Source organism: Hypanus sabinus, chromosome 13 (assembly GCF_030144855.1).
Source record: "Hypanus sabinus isolate sHypSab1 chromosome 13, sHypSab1.hap1, whole genome shotgun sequence".
NCBI lineage: Eukaryota > Metazoa > Chordata > Chondrichthyes > Myliobatiformes > Dasyatidae > Hypanus > Hypanus sabinus.
The window spans coordinates 77,306,883-77,321,897 of NC_082718.1; the positions used below are offsets into that span (position 1 = coordinate 77,306,883).

Sequence of the window (15,015 nt, forward strand, 5' to 3'; positions counted from 1 at the left end):
ACAGGGAAACATGAGAATACCAAAGGCTCCAGCAAGAAATCCAAGCCCTGTCTTCTTACGTTCACCAACCACAACCGCACCTCCATCAATCCCCATGCCCATTCTCACTTCTGCCCATCCCAACCTCACTCCTCCCACTCTCATTTCCACCATTCCCCTTGCCCACTTAGTCTTAACTCCCACCACCATCCCTACCAACACCCACCTCACCCCACCACCTCCATTTTCCATCAGTCACTACACCCATTACCATCTCCAGCCACCTCAGTCTCACTCCCACCACCCCAACATCAGCACGACTCTATCCAGCCATTCCAACCTTATCTCTGCCACTCCCTCTCCTACTATCCATCCCCACCATCACCACCTCCATTATTCCCCAACATCACCATTCTCTTATCCACAAAAACACACTGCAGACCCCAACATCACCACCTCCATTATTCCCCAACATCACCATTCTCTTATCCACAAAAACACACTGCAGACCCCAACATCACCACCTCCATTATTCCCCAACATCACCATTCTCTTATCCACAAAAACACACTGCAGACCCCAACATCACCACCTCCATTATTCCCCAACATCACCATTCTCTTATCCACAAAAACACACTGCAGACCCCAACATCACCACCTCCATTATTCCCCAACATCACCATTCTCTTATCCACAAAAACACACTGCAGACCCCAACATCACCACCTCCATTATTCCCCAACATCACCATTCTCTTATCCACAAAAACACACTGCAGACCCCAACATCACCACCTCCATTATTCCCCAACATCACCATTCTCTTATCCACAAAAACACACTGCAGACCCCAACATACACCATCTCCAATAAACACCCATGCCCATCAAGCCCAGCCCCAGCATATTATTGCTACTCAGACAGGTGGAAAATCAGAAACACAGCTATCAGTATTTTCTGCAGGAACTATTTATTTCGAAGTTCCCTCTCTGAATTTCAAATGCCACTCATTTACAATAGGCATTCACGTACTGGGCTATTCCCCAAGGTGCATATTCATTCTGATACCTTCAGGTGACATGTCTCACAACATGTCTGAAGCAGAAAGCGGACAAAATTCCTTCGAATCAAGACTATCTGCTGGCTGCTTTTCGTATTTTCCTTATATATAAAGAAAATACCAAAAGCAGACAGCAGGTCAGAGGTCAGTATGTATATATATTTTTCCAGTTATGGTTTGACAGTTAACATTTTCTATAGTTTCATGAAGGGGTGTGACAGCCAGTTGATTGGTTCCATTGTCAACCTAGTTTTAGACTAGTTTCTATGAGATCCAGGACCAAACCTGTCCTAAGAAAGTCACTCATTACAACAACAATATACATTTATTTCGCAACATCTTTGAGAAGTAAAACATTGTAAAAATTATCAGGATGTTCAAATTAGAGCTTATTGAACTGAGCAAAAATATGGATTCTTTCTTGATAAAGGGTCTTATTTCAGAGCTTTCCTATCTGAGTTATGTATGCAGACAAAAACATAGCCTGACCCTTACGGTTAACAAAGAAGAAATGTGAAGGGATTAGCTGCAGATCCTGGACCTGGTATTGGATAGAAATGTTCATCTTGTCCAAGAGTAGTGGTAGTCCAGCTGCTGTGATTGGAGAGCAACTTTTATTTTACTCTTTGTTTGATTCTGTCTCTGATGGTATATGCATATAACACCTTGTTCCTCCCCTCTGTATTAGGCAGTATTATTCTGGGCATTAACGCCAAAGGAGACTGCTTGAAGCATTGGTACGAGTGCCTGAAGAACAAGGATAAGAAGACTGAGCGCTGGCATACCCTATATAACGCAAATCCCATTCCCAGTGACTGAGTAAATACCCGCCACAGCCTATGATTTACTCTCCCAACATTTCTCATTTCCCTTCTCCTTCCTCTTCTCTGTTCCTCTCATTCGGCTCAAAATACTTTGATGAAGGGTCACCATCTTCCAGTTTAACCAATGTTTTGTTTACATGCTAGATATATGCTGCCATCATTCCTACGGAACACCATCACGCCAGACGTGTTAACCCATTGCCCTGAGAAAAATTATGCATTTTCTTTTTTGTCACCTCATAAAAATGGGTGTCAAATTATATACTGGAAATATTCTGTCCCATTAAGTTACTACATGGATTTGTGTCTCTATCAAGATCTTTAAATTCTCTCTGGTAAAAACCTGTTCAACTACGTATTGACCTGAAGGGACTATCAGTTTCCACAATTCTTGCCCATGGCTACAGATACACACACTGTGACAGGAGATCCAACTACAGCCTGGGTGAAGCAGCCCTAATTTCCAACTTCTTGTGCTAACTACACTAACCAGAATACACCTTCCCATTGAAAGCAAATTTTGGGAAATAATCCGTATGGTTTCTGACCTTATTTTCTAAATTGCACATGAAGTGAAAAGTGCTTCTGAACTGTGACTAATCCTCAGGGTGAGATGGCTTCTGTTCAGAGTTTTTAAGGAAGGAAATAGGAAGTGATATTACAAGTACCCTCAACATAATCTGCCAAAGCTGTCAGTTTGGGAACAGATTCATTAAACTGAAAAATTATGTATGACTCTTTATCAAAGATGACAGAAGAGTCTCAGGGAATTAGATACCAGTCAGCCTATATTCTAGAATCTGTAGCTAATGACTGAGTCATGAATATCTTGTAAATTTTCAGTTGATCAACCTATGTGTGACTAATGCCTTTGATTGAAGATTTATTGAATAGATATCAAGATAGTGACTGGGGAATGTCTCTAGATGTTCTTTCTATTGTCTTGTAGGTCATCTTGATGGTCATCTATGGTCATTAGATGAAGCCCGTTGTTGAGATTATTTGCTAGAGTTGAAACTCTGGAAACAGAAGGCAATTTATTGAGCAAGCTAAGGAATTTTCCAACAGCAAGATAATCAGCAGGGAGTCAAATTGGCAGCACCTGACATTGCGTTCCTCTAGAATCTGGGTTGAGTTGAGAACCATTTACTGTATTTATAAACTACTTAAATGATTTAAAAAAACCTTTTATTTAAATTTACTGACATCATAGAAGATTATAAGCAGTATAGATGGAAGCATTAGATTTCAAAGAGATCTTAATGAACACAGGACAAAACTGTCAAATGTCAGCATGGAAGAACACTAGGACACCCATTTTGGAGATTAAAAAAATAAAGCACTTCAAAATATTGAAAAACTGTAAGTAATGGATATCCATAGAACCTTAGGCTAGCATTAAGGGAGAGAAATCATATAATGAAAATATCATGGAAAGGTTAAAAAGCCAATGGAAGGTTGGTTTTTACGTTTGGAGGTCTGGTGGAGAGTGAAGATATCTTTTTATCTCCTAAGCTGCAGCTGTACAAAACCTTAGTTGGGTAGTTCTGGGATCCGTCCTTTAGGAAGGGCATATAGGCTTGATGTAGGTACTCCATTTCTTATCTGAGCTTCAATAAACAAATAAACAAACCGGGGTCATAATCCATTGAATTTAGCAGTAGTAGAAGTATTGTCTTTGCGGCAGCAGTACATTGCAATACATAATATTAGAGCAAAAACATGAATTAAAGTATATATGTAAAATAGTTAAATAAGCAATGCAAAAATAATGAAAAAGTAGTGAGGTAGTGTTCATGGGTTCAATGTACATTCAGAAATCGGATGTTAAAGGGGAAAAATCTGTCCCTGAATCGTTGAGTGTGCGCCTTCAGGTTCCTGCACCTCATCCCTGATGATAACAATGAGAAGAGGGCATGTCCTGTGTGATGGGGTCTTTAATGATATATACCACCATCATTTGTTAATCTTGGATTTAGAGAATGATAAGTTAGTTGAGTGTAAGTTCTCTGGCGGGTATCTGTCAGTTGATCACAAATAAACCATGATTACATTGAATAGTGGAACAGGTTCTGGGATAAAATATTACACTCCTGTTCTGATATGTTTAGTCTAAAAGCTATATAGGTCTGAATCGGAGTCTAAGGAAGGCTCCATCAGCTCAGAATGGAAAGGCGATCAAGTCAGGAGCAACACTGTTGAGAAGGTGGTGGGATGATTTCAAAGAAACATTGTTTTTCCTTCTCTTCTCCAGCCTTGTTAAGCAGCTCTCCTTCAGCCACCTGGTGAACGAGGAGGCATCTCTAGCATATCACAGTTTTACTCCCAGAATAGCATCTGCAGAATCTGATGATTATCTCCAGTGCAAAGGCAGTATTGACCAAACTGCCCAGAAAAGACTTTAATTATACAATATTGGTGTCCAGGCTAATAATAATCTTTTGGAAGTATCTCTAGTACCTGCGTCTAACACTCAAGAGTTGGAGCATTGATCTCACCTTGTGTAAAAAACATCACCAGTTTTCTGAAATTATTATTTTTACTGAGGCTTAGACCTCCTTTAATCAAACCCCAGGCTAGGTTAACAGACCAAACTCAAAGGTAAAATATATTCCATTCTGGTGTGTGAAGCTGCAATAGGTAATCTTGCAATGCTCTTTTATCTCTGTAACCCTGATCACAAAATCACTGGAAGCAAGGACATGACGTAAATGGGAGGGAGTTCTGCACTCAGGCTGCCTCTAATCATAATAATAAAGCACAACATTAAAATGAAGGACAACTACCCTGAATACATGGGATAGCAGGGTACTGGGACCACCAAGTCAGGCTGGTGATTATGTGCTATACCAGTATACTCCCAGCTTATCGAATCGAATCCTATCAATATACCTTTGTACTTACTTCTTCCTCTTCTGCTAATGTAGTCTCCTTATAATTCAAACTTGTTTGATGTCATTCCCAGCACACAAGTATAAAGGAAAACAAAATACTCTGGTTCCGATGCAGCAGAAAAATAACCCAGTAAAATAAAGAACACAATAATAATACAAAAACACAATAAATATAAATAAACAAGATAGCTTGCACACTTAGATCATCCATAAAGTGATGCTAGACACAGGAGTGTCTGTACATAAGTTGACTGACAGGAAGTGATAAAGCTGGGGATGTGGAGAGGTGAGTTAGTGGGTAGAGGTGTTACTGCTTAGTCAAATATAGCTATTTTTGACTCTGGTGGCCATGGTTTGGATGATATATACTTATTTCCCCAGTATAGATAAAGGTATCTTTTTATCCATATGAGACAATTCTGTGGAATTGATTTATAAGTAATGTAAATAATTGTTTTCAAATGGTTAATTGTAAAAATTAATATTAGCACAGTTGCCACATGGAAGATTCAGGAATGCTAAGCTGTAGTTACAGTGCACAGCCCTCTCCCTCCACCCCACCCCAGCCCACTCCTATATCCAGTGATTGATTCATCAGCTTGTAAGTTAACTGTGCAAGGGGGGAGTTGAAGCTTACTGTATGTTTCCACGTACTGCCAAGATCGGTGGGCCCATTGGCAGTTGGAATGACAACAGTTGGTTACGAGAAATGTGGGGATAACTCGGAAAAGGGTAGTGGCTGCTGCTGCTGAATATCTAACATCACACAGGGGGTTGTGAACTCCTCGCACCACTTGGGAGATGGGTGGCGCTCGGCAGCAGGGTCAGAACGAGCAGCAAACCCTGCCTTCTGCTGACACTGCAGCTGTCAGGATCGCTGGGGACGGTGGGGTGGTTAGGCATAGCAGTGATTCTGGCAGAAGGCTGGGGCCTCACGGGATAGCTGGTTGGTGTGCATCCGCTCAGGCCTACCTCGGTGCACGGCCTTCCCATGGATCTGTCATTCAGTCCAAAGCATTCACATTCCGCTGAAACAGAATCAAGATCTGGTTTATTGTCACTTACATAAGTCATGAAATGTGTTGCAGTGCAGGGATAACAAATTTCAAAGTTTCAATAATAATTTTAAAAACGAAGGAATAACAAGGCAGCGTTCATGAGTTCATAGACCATTCAGAAATCTAATGACAGAGGAGAAGTAACTGTTCCTAAAACATTGAATTGTATGCCTTTAGGCTCCTGTGCTTCCTCCCTGATGGCAGTAGTGAGAAGAGAGTATGTCCGGGATGGTGAGGGTCCTTCATGATGTACGCTAGCTTTTTGAGGCACCAGTTTTTCAAGATGTCCTTGATGATGGGTAGGCTTGTGTCCATGATGAAATTGGCTCAGTCTACAATTCTCTGAAGCCTCTTAAGATCTTGTGCCTCCACATCCAACGGTGACGTAACCAGTTAGAAAGCTCTCCATGGTACATCTGTAGAAATTTGCTCAAGTCTTTTGGTGACATACAAAATCTCTTCAAACTCCTAATGAAATATAGATGCTGGCATGCCTTCATCATTATATCAATACACTAGGGTCACCATAGATAGGTCATTGCTTTGGTTACTGGGCTTGACTCTTTGCATCATCCATGGAGACATTCCCAGTTATTACCCTGACCAATTCAGTCACTTGTATTGTGGAAACTAATTTTGCCTGGTGTGATAATGCCAATTCAATAACAATATCTGCTAGCACAATTGAATGCTCACATCCAGGCATTTCTTTAGTAATGGGTAGAAAGTCTTGGGACCTCCTGTTAATTTCAATGGGTATGCATGACCTGGAGAATGGAATTTTAAGCAGTATCTCCAGTCATGGACATGGTAAGAAGCTGAACATTGCCACCAATTCAGAAAAAATAGGTCTATTAGTTGATGGGTCAGTGGGTATACAGAGTGGATCAGTCAACATACAAAGGTTGATAAAACATAAGACATAGGAGCAGAACTAGGCCATCTGGCCCATCGAGTCTGCTCTGCCATTCAATCATGGCTGGCCCTTTCTCTCTATCTCCTCCTCAACCCCATTTCCCAGCCTTCTCCCCGTAACCTTTAATGCCATGTCCAATCAAGAACCTATCAATCTCTGCCTTAAGTACACCCAACGACCTGGCCTCCACAGCTGCATGTGGCTACAAATTCCACACATTCACCACCCTTTGGCTAAAGAAATTTCTCCACATCTCTCTTTTGAAAGGGCACCCCTCCATCCTTTGCGAACATTGAGATATTAATATAAAAGAGGCCATTGAACCTCTTTAGCCATTAAATTGGAAGCTGGCCGGCTAGAATTTTAGCTCAGTTTACCTGCCTTGATTATGTTATTTTCCTGTAACTGAAAGCTACTAATTTTGAGATGGGAGTGGAATAAAAAACAAACTACTGCAGAAATTCAGCAGGTAAGGCAATATCTGTGGAGGGAAAAAACAGTTGATGTTTCAGATTGAGACCGTTCATCAGTTCAGATGAAGGGCCTTGCCCGCTTCCCTCCACAGATGCTGCCCGACCTGCTGAGGCTCTCCAGAAATCACTTTTCTGCTCAAGGTTCCAGCATCTGCAAACTCTTGGGAAAATTTCAGGTTATATGTAGGAAGAAAGCGTGGATCATCGTGTCCTTACATCTTGGAAAATGAATAAAACCAGCCAGAGCAAATAGACAATGGCTTCCCCTTTTGGATGGCCCTGACTATATTGAGTTGGGGGGCAGGAATGGCTTTTAATTCACCTAATGTCAAAATCTTGCTCCAAAAGAACCAGAATCAGGTTTAATATCACTGGCATATATCATGAAATTTGTTGTTTTTGCAGCAGCAGTAAAATGCAATACATAATAGAAAAAAACATGAACTACAGTGGTATTTATATATTAAAAAGTTAAATAAGTAGTTCAAAATAGAAATAAAGTAAAAAGGTAGTGCTCATGTTCATGGTTTCAATGTCCATTCAGAAATCTGATGGCAGAGGGGAAGAAGCTGTTCCCCTGTGTGAGCCATCAGGCTTCTGTACCTCCCTGATGGTAGCAGTGAGAACAAGGCATGTCCTGGGTAATGAGAGTCCTTAATGATAGATGCCACTTTTCTGAGGCATCGCTCCTTGATAAAGCAAACACTATTCAACATTATCAAATTAAAATTTCAGAGTAAGGCACTAATTGTAAAGATAATCTGATGAATGCAGAATGATTTTACTTGAGCTTGATATTGAAGCTGGATGTGATAGATATTGAAGATAAAAGTGAGAGTTCCTTCCATCATTCTTCAAGCCATCATTTCAATGCACTCACCACCTACCAATTAAATATAATAGCACAGCTCCATGTAATAGAATGGCTCTTGAATAGTGCTTGGAATGGGCAACAGTGGTGGAGGCAGATACAATAGGGTCTTTTAAGAGACTCCTGGACAGGTGCATGGAGCTTAGAAAAATAAGGGGCTATGGGTAACCCTAGGTAATTTCTAAGGTAAGGACATGTCGGCACAACTTTGTGGGCCGAAGGGCCTGTACTGTGCTGTAGGTTTTCTACATTTCTATGAAACAGCCCAATGCACTTCATGGGAACAAATGTTTCAATAAGTCATATAAGGAAATATGACAGTCAAATAAATTGATGTTTAAAAACATCTTGAATTAGGGTATTGAGGGGTAGAAAGGCCTAGAAGGAGTATTTCAGAGCTGTTTTTGAACAGCTGAATGACAAGCAAAATTAGTTTTGTTCTTCAAAGGCTAATTTGTGAACTTCAATTTCAATAATAGAGAAATTGTACTAGCAGTTCTGTTGGTGAAAATAACACCTGTGCCTTTTTTCACATACAACCATAGAGACACAAATTCCAAGTATTAACAGTTAAAACTGAACAATCTGACTACATTTGCAATGTAACCTTCCTGCAACATCTTACAATATGGTATGTTTGCTCTGTCATAATGTAAGAATTGTTGCCTGATACGTATATTTTCATTAAAAATGGGGGACGGGGGTGGGGGGGGAGAGAAGCCTTTGGAAGAAAATTTGCATTTTACTCAATATTTCCATGAACATTTGTTTATAAGAAATATGCATCATCTCCAAATAAGGCATTTATCAAATAATCATTGTCTTCCAGTTAAAATTCTGATTATGCCAGTGTTAGATCGATAGTGATTGGAAGCTGTTCGTCCTGTGAGGGTCCCCTGTCCACTCTCTGGAGTGTTGGGCTGAATCTGAGGAGCAACTAGAGAGAAACAAAGGGAGTTGTATCGATCTTGAACCACAAGGTGACTCTGAAAAAAGGATACGATACAGTATTTAATCAAATGTGATAGGAATTTCTGGTAGAGGAACATAATTAGATTTTCTTTCTGTTGTATTAATTAGCCATACAGTTTGAACAGTTCTGATATTCTCTCTGGTGCTTCATGAAGCAGCAAGTCTCCATTGAGCTGATTGCTTGATTAAATGCCAATTTAGTTTTCATCCCTGGAGTTGACATTACAGGTGAATGCTGTCTAGAATAGTGCATTTGTGGACTTTTGTCATGGCATTTACAATGTGCTATTGGGACAACTTTTCCCTACATCTGAATTTGTCTATTTTTGTACATAACACAGTCTGGTGCACTGTAGTAGATATGACTGTGCATGTCCTTAAGTAAGTTGGCATAATTAACATTACAGTATTACAGCACGATGCAGCAATGGTAGTGGGAACAGCATTTCAATTGTGAACCCTGCTTCTAGAGCTTTACATGTCCAGTCTTTGAATCCCAAGTCTGAAGTTGAATCATTTTTTTTTTACAAATGGCATTACTCAATCTTTCCATTTCTCAAAAACTTATTGTAATGTTACGGGAACTCATTTAGATTTGTAGCTGCTAACAACAGCCCTGTCAAAGATCAGCACCGTCCTCTGTTAGTCATTCACAGATAACCTGGTCGAGATTGATCCTGGGTCTAGGTCTGGGGACTCTCATTCCCACTTTGTGAGGCTTCAGGGCTAACTCTGACTCGATCAGCTTTCAAGGAAACATGCCAAGACTTGCTGATAGCACGTTAATACATGCTGTGCTGCTGCCCAATTGAACAGAGACCCACTGAAGTTCTGTGTAGAGACTCCAAGACTTACTGAAGTCTAAGATTGCATGGAGTTCCCTGCAAGCTTGAATATATGGATTTATAGTTTATGGTTCCCTCATAAATGGTGAGCAGGTCCTGTTCATTGTTACCAAATCTTTGCTAATTGTCTTCCATATATGTCTGTTCGGGGGTAGAGGTAATTAGAAAAAAGGGAATTGTTAATTGCAAAATGTCTTCTGGCCTTTGCTTTTTATTGTTCTCTAATCCACAAAACATCTTTTCCACATCTACACCTTTGTGTTTGAGGTAGATCTCTAACAGACCCTGTAATCTCTGTCTCCATGCTTTTCTTCATCTGTCTGTAATCTACCCTGCTATGAATTAAGGCAGTGCATGTTGCTCTATATCAGGCACTTCAACAACCACCTAAATTTGGGGCTTTTAAAGGAAATTGGGCGAGAAAAAATTCTTCAGTGGCAATAGTAATCAAATCTAATTTGATGCTAATATTTTGGAGGTATTAAATCCAAAAACGTGCTTCTGAGTAAAACAAAATCTGTGGTCACCAAAAGATGTTAGAAATGGTCTGTTACACTGTTGCTCCTAGCTCTGTATATAAACAGCATGTGATACCTTCTTAATCAGCATGTTCAAACTGATTGCCATGGAATCCGCATGATGAGTTGGAGTGAATTTAGATTCGAGTATGCATTAAGGGAGCAAAACTTGATTTTGTATTGAGGTGCCTGCAATACTGAGACTGTCTTCCAGTGCATGCAGATATAAAGCTCTATTAACCACTTTGTCCTAATGATGCATATAAAGAGATACCACACATTACTGCCTCTGTGTTTTTTTATGCATCCACCCTTCCTTTCGTATTACAAGTCTGAAGTTCTATCTATGCTGCTGGTGGGCAAAATCATTGCAGCCCAGAAATCGGACTCATTAGCACGCACAAGTTACATTTAACCTAGATTAAGTTGTGCAATTCTAGACAAAATTGCATCCATCTGGAAAATGGCTCAGACATTTCTGGGTTTTCCAGGCTGATTCATGCACCCAATAAGCACTGCTCATTTCTGCCCTCATTAACCATTTACTCTCTAAATGTGCTACCTTGTTACATCTATATCTATTGCTAGGATCCCTGTTGATATCAGAAGGCCAGATGTTAAAACAATACAGGTGGCTCAAATGCCTCCCAGGATCCACAGAGTGTGCTACAACTAAATCAGCTCCAACATTCAACACTTGAGATACTCATTCCATGAATCCAGTACTGTATAAAATACAAAGTAAATTTTATTATCTGAGTACATATATGTCCCCACATACAACTGTGAAACTCATTTTCCTGTGGGAAGTGGCCTGGTCGAGGGAAGTGCCTGGTGTGAAAAGTGCTAGTCTTCGGCGAGGAGACTACGCCAGGCACAATTGGAGAGGGTGAAGACATGACCGCTAAGCTGATTCAGTATGCTACGTGCATGATGTGGGAGGTCAGGGACACTGATGGTGCCCCCGGCTGCTACAGCTGTGGAAAGTGTGTCCAGATTCAGCTTCTGAAGGAGCATGTTGCAGCACTGAAGAAAGAACTGGATGACCTCAGGTTTATCTGCGAAAACGAGGGTTTTCTGGACAGGACCTACAGTGAGGTTGTTACACTGAGGATACTGGAAGAGAGAAAGGGGGCGACGATGAGGAAGGAAAGGATGCTTGAAGTACAGGAGACCCCAGGAGATGTACCTCTCGTAAACAGGTTCACCTTCTTGAAAGCTGTCAGGACAGAAGATACTGCCAGTCTGTGAGCTGAAAATTGGTGCAGAAGCAGAGCCGAGGAGTCAGACATCAGGAAGAGCTGTGGTGGTAGGGGACTCCATAGTAAGAGGTATGGAAAGGGGTTTCTGTGGCAACGGGCGAGATTTAAGGATGGTGTGTTGCCTCCCTGGTGCTAGGATCCAGGACATCGCGGACCGATTGCAGGGAATCCTCAAGGGTGAAGGTGAACAGCCGGAAGTGGTAGTGCATGTCGGCACAAATGACATCGGGAAGAAGAGGAAGGACATTCTTCAGTGGGACTTCAAAGAACTCGGAAGAAGGCTGAAAAGCAGGACTTCCAGGGTGGTTATCTCTGGTTTGCTTCCAGTTCCTCGTGCTGGAGAGGGCAGGAACAGGGAGATAATGGATCTGAATGTGTGGCTGAGGAACTGGTGCAGGAAGCAAGGATTTACATTCTTGGACCGCTGGGATCTGTTTTGGGGTAGGGATGAATTGTACAAAAGGGACGGGTTGCACCTTAATAGGTGGGGGACCAGCATTCTGGCAGACAGGTTTGCCACTGCAACACGGATGTGTTTAAACTAAGTAGTGGGGGGGAGGGGATGAACTGGAAATATAAGGATGGAGTTAAAGGGAAAGTGAAAATAATTTTAAAAAGGACAACAGAATCAATGGAGTAGAAAGCTCAAGAAGAGATCATACAGTATGGCCAAGTGAAATAGGAATTGATATGAAAGGAGAGGGGAGTACCAAATTAAAAGTATTATATATGAATGCATGAAGTATAAGAAATAAAGTAGATGAGCTTGAGGCTCAGTTGGAAATTGGCAAGTACGATGCTGTGGGAATAACTGAGACTTGGCTTCAAGCGGACAGGGCCTGGGAAATGAATATTCAAGGATATACATCTTATCGAAAGGACAGACTGACTGGCAGAGGGGGTGGGGTGGCTCTGTTGGTGAGGAATGATATTCAGTCCCTTGCGAGGGGGGGGACATAGAATCTGGGGATGTAGAGTCAGTATGGATAGAACTGAGAAATTCTAAGGGTAGAAAGACCCTAATGGGAGTTATCTACAGGCCCCCAAACAGCGGTCTGGATGTAGGGTGTAAGTTGAATGAAGAGTTAAAATTGGCATGTCGCAAAGGTAATGATACAGTTGTCATGGGGGATTTCAACATGCATGTAGACTGGGAGAATCAGAATGGTACTGGACCCCAAGAAAGGGAGTTTGTGGAGTGCCTCCGAGATGGATTCTTAGAACAGCTTGTACTGGAGCCTACCAGGGGGAAGGCAATTCTAGATTTAGTGTTGTGCAATGAACCAAATTTGATCAGGGACCTCGAGGTAAAGGAACCATTAGGAGGTAGTGACCATAATATGATATGTTTTAACCTACAATTTGAGAAGGAGAAGGGAAAATCGGATGTGTGAGTATTACAGTTGAACAAAGGGAACTATGGAGCTATGAGGGAGGAGCTGGCCAAAGTTCAATGGAACAATACCCTAGCAGTGAAGACAGTGGAACAAAAATGGCAGGTATTTCTGGGAATAATGTAGAAGGTGCAGGATTGGTTCATTCCAAAGAGGAGGAAAGATCCTAAGGGGAGTAAGGGGCAGCCATGGCTGACGAGGGAAGTAAAGGGCAGTATAAAAATAAAAAAGTATAACATAGCAAAGATGAGCGGGAAACCAGAGGACTGGGAAACTTTTAAAGAGCAACAGAAGATGACAAAAAAGGCAATAGACCAAGAAAAAATGAGGTACGAAGGTAAACTAGTCAAGAATATAAAGGAGAATAGTAAAAGCTTCTTTAGGTATGTGAATAGCAAAAAAGTAGTTAAGACCAAAATTGGGCCATTGAAGACAGAAACGGGTGAATTTATTATGGGGAACAAGGAAATGGCAGATGAGTTGAACAGGTACTTTGGATCTGTCTTCACTAGGGAAGACACAAACAATCTCCCAGATGTAATAGTGGCCAAAAGAACTAGGGTAAAGGATGAACTGAAGGAAATTTATATTAGGCAAGAAACAGTGTCGGATAGACTGTTGAGTCTGTAGGCTGATAAGTCCCCGGGACCTGATGGTCTGCATCCCAGGGTACTTAAAGTGGTGGCTCTAGAAATCGTGGATGCATTGGTAATCATTTTCCAATGTTCTATAGATTCAGGAACAGTTCCTGCTGATTGGAGGGTGGCTAATGTTGTCCCACTTTTCAAGAAAGGAGGGAGAGAGAAAACAGGGAATTATAGACTGGTTAGCCTGACGTCAGTGGTGGGAAAGATGCTGAAGTCAATTATAAAAGAGGAAATTACGACACATTTGGATAGCAGTAGAAGGATCAGTCCGAGTCAGCATGGATTTATGAAGGGAAAATCATGCTTGACTAATCTTCTGGAGTTTTTTTGAGGATGTAACTATGAAAATGGACAAGGGAGAGCCAGAGGATGTAGTGTACCTGGACTTCCAGAAAGCTTTGAATAAAGTCCCACATAGGAGATTAGTGGGCAAAATTAGGGCACATGATATTGCGGGCAGAGTACTGACATGGATTGAAAATTGGCTGGCTGACAGGAAACAAAGAGTAGTAATTAACGGGTAACTTTTGGAATGGCAGGCAGTGACCAGTGGGGTACCACAAGGTGCGGTGCTGGGACCACAGCTGTTTATACATTAATGATTGAGATGAAGGGATTAAAAGTAACATTAGCAAATTTGCTGGTGACACAAAGCTGGGTGGCAGTGTGAAATGTCAGGAGAATGTTATGAGAATGCAGGGTGACTTGGACAGGTTGGGTGAGTGGGCAAATGTATGGCAGATGCAGTTTAATGTGGATAAATGTGAGGTTATCCACTTTGATGGCAAGAACAGGAAGGCAGATTACTATCTAAATGGAGTAAAGTTAGGAAAAGGGGAAGTACAACGAGATCTAGGTGTTCTTGTACATCAGTCAATGAAAGCAAGCATGCAGGTACAGCAGGCAGTGAAGAAAGCTAATAGCATGTTGGCTTTTATAACAAGAGGAATTGAGTATAGGAGTAAAGAGGTCCTTCTGCAGCTGTACAGGGCCCTGGTGAGACCCCACCTGGAGTATTGTGTGCAGTTTTGGTCTCCAAGTTTGTGGAAGGACATTCTTGCTATTGAGGGAGTGCAGCGTAGGTTCACAAGGTTAATTCCCGGAATGGCGGGACTGTCATATGTTGAAAGATTGGAGCAACTGGGCTTGTATACACTGCAATTTAGAAGGATGAGAGGGGATCTGATTGAAACATATAAGATTATTAAGGGATTGGACACACTGGAGGCAGGAAGCATGTTCCCGCTGATGGGTGAGTCCAGAACTAGAGGCCACAGTTTAAGAATAAGGGGTAGGCCATT

At 41.5% G+C, this 15,015-nt stretch overlaps 1 protein-coding gene across 1 annotated transcript in view; it reads left to right on the plus strand.

Moving 5' to 3' along the window:
• The window catches only part of rph3ab (rabphilin 3A homolog (mouse), b), a 269,820-nt gene extending 259,109 nt beyond the window's left edge, over positions 1-10,711 (plus strand). Inside the window, exon 20 of the mRNA XM_059987939.1 lies at positions 1,729-10,711. Within this exon, the coding sequence (XP_059843922.1) occupies positions 1,729-1,859 (131 nt within the window). The 3' untranslated portion in view covers positions 1,860-10,711. The remainder of the gene's footprint in view (positions 1-1,728) is intronic.
• The last annotated feature ends 4,304 nt before the right edge of the window (positions 10,712-15,015 follow it).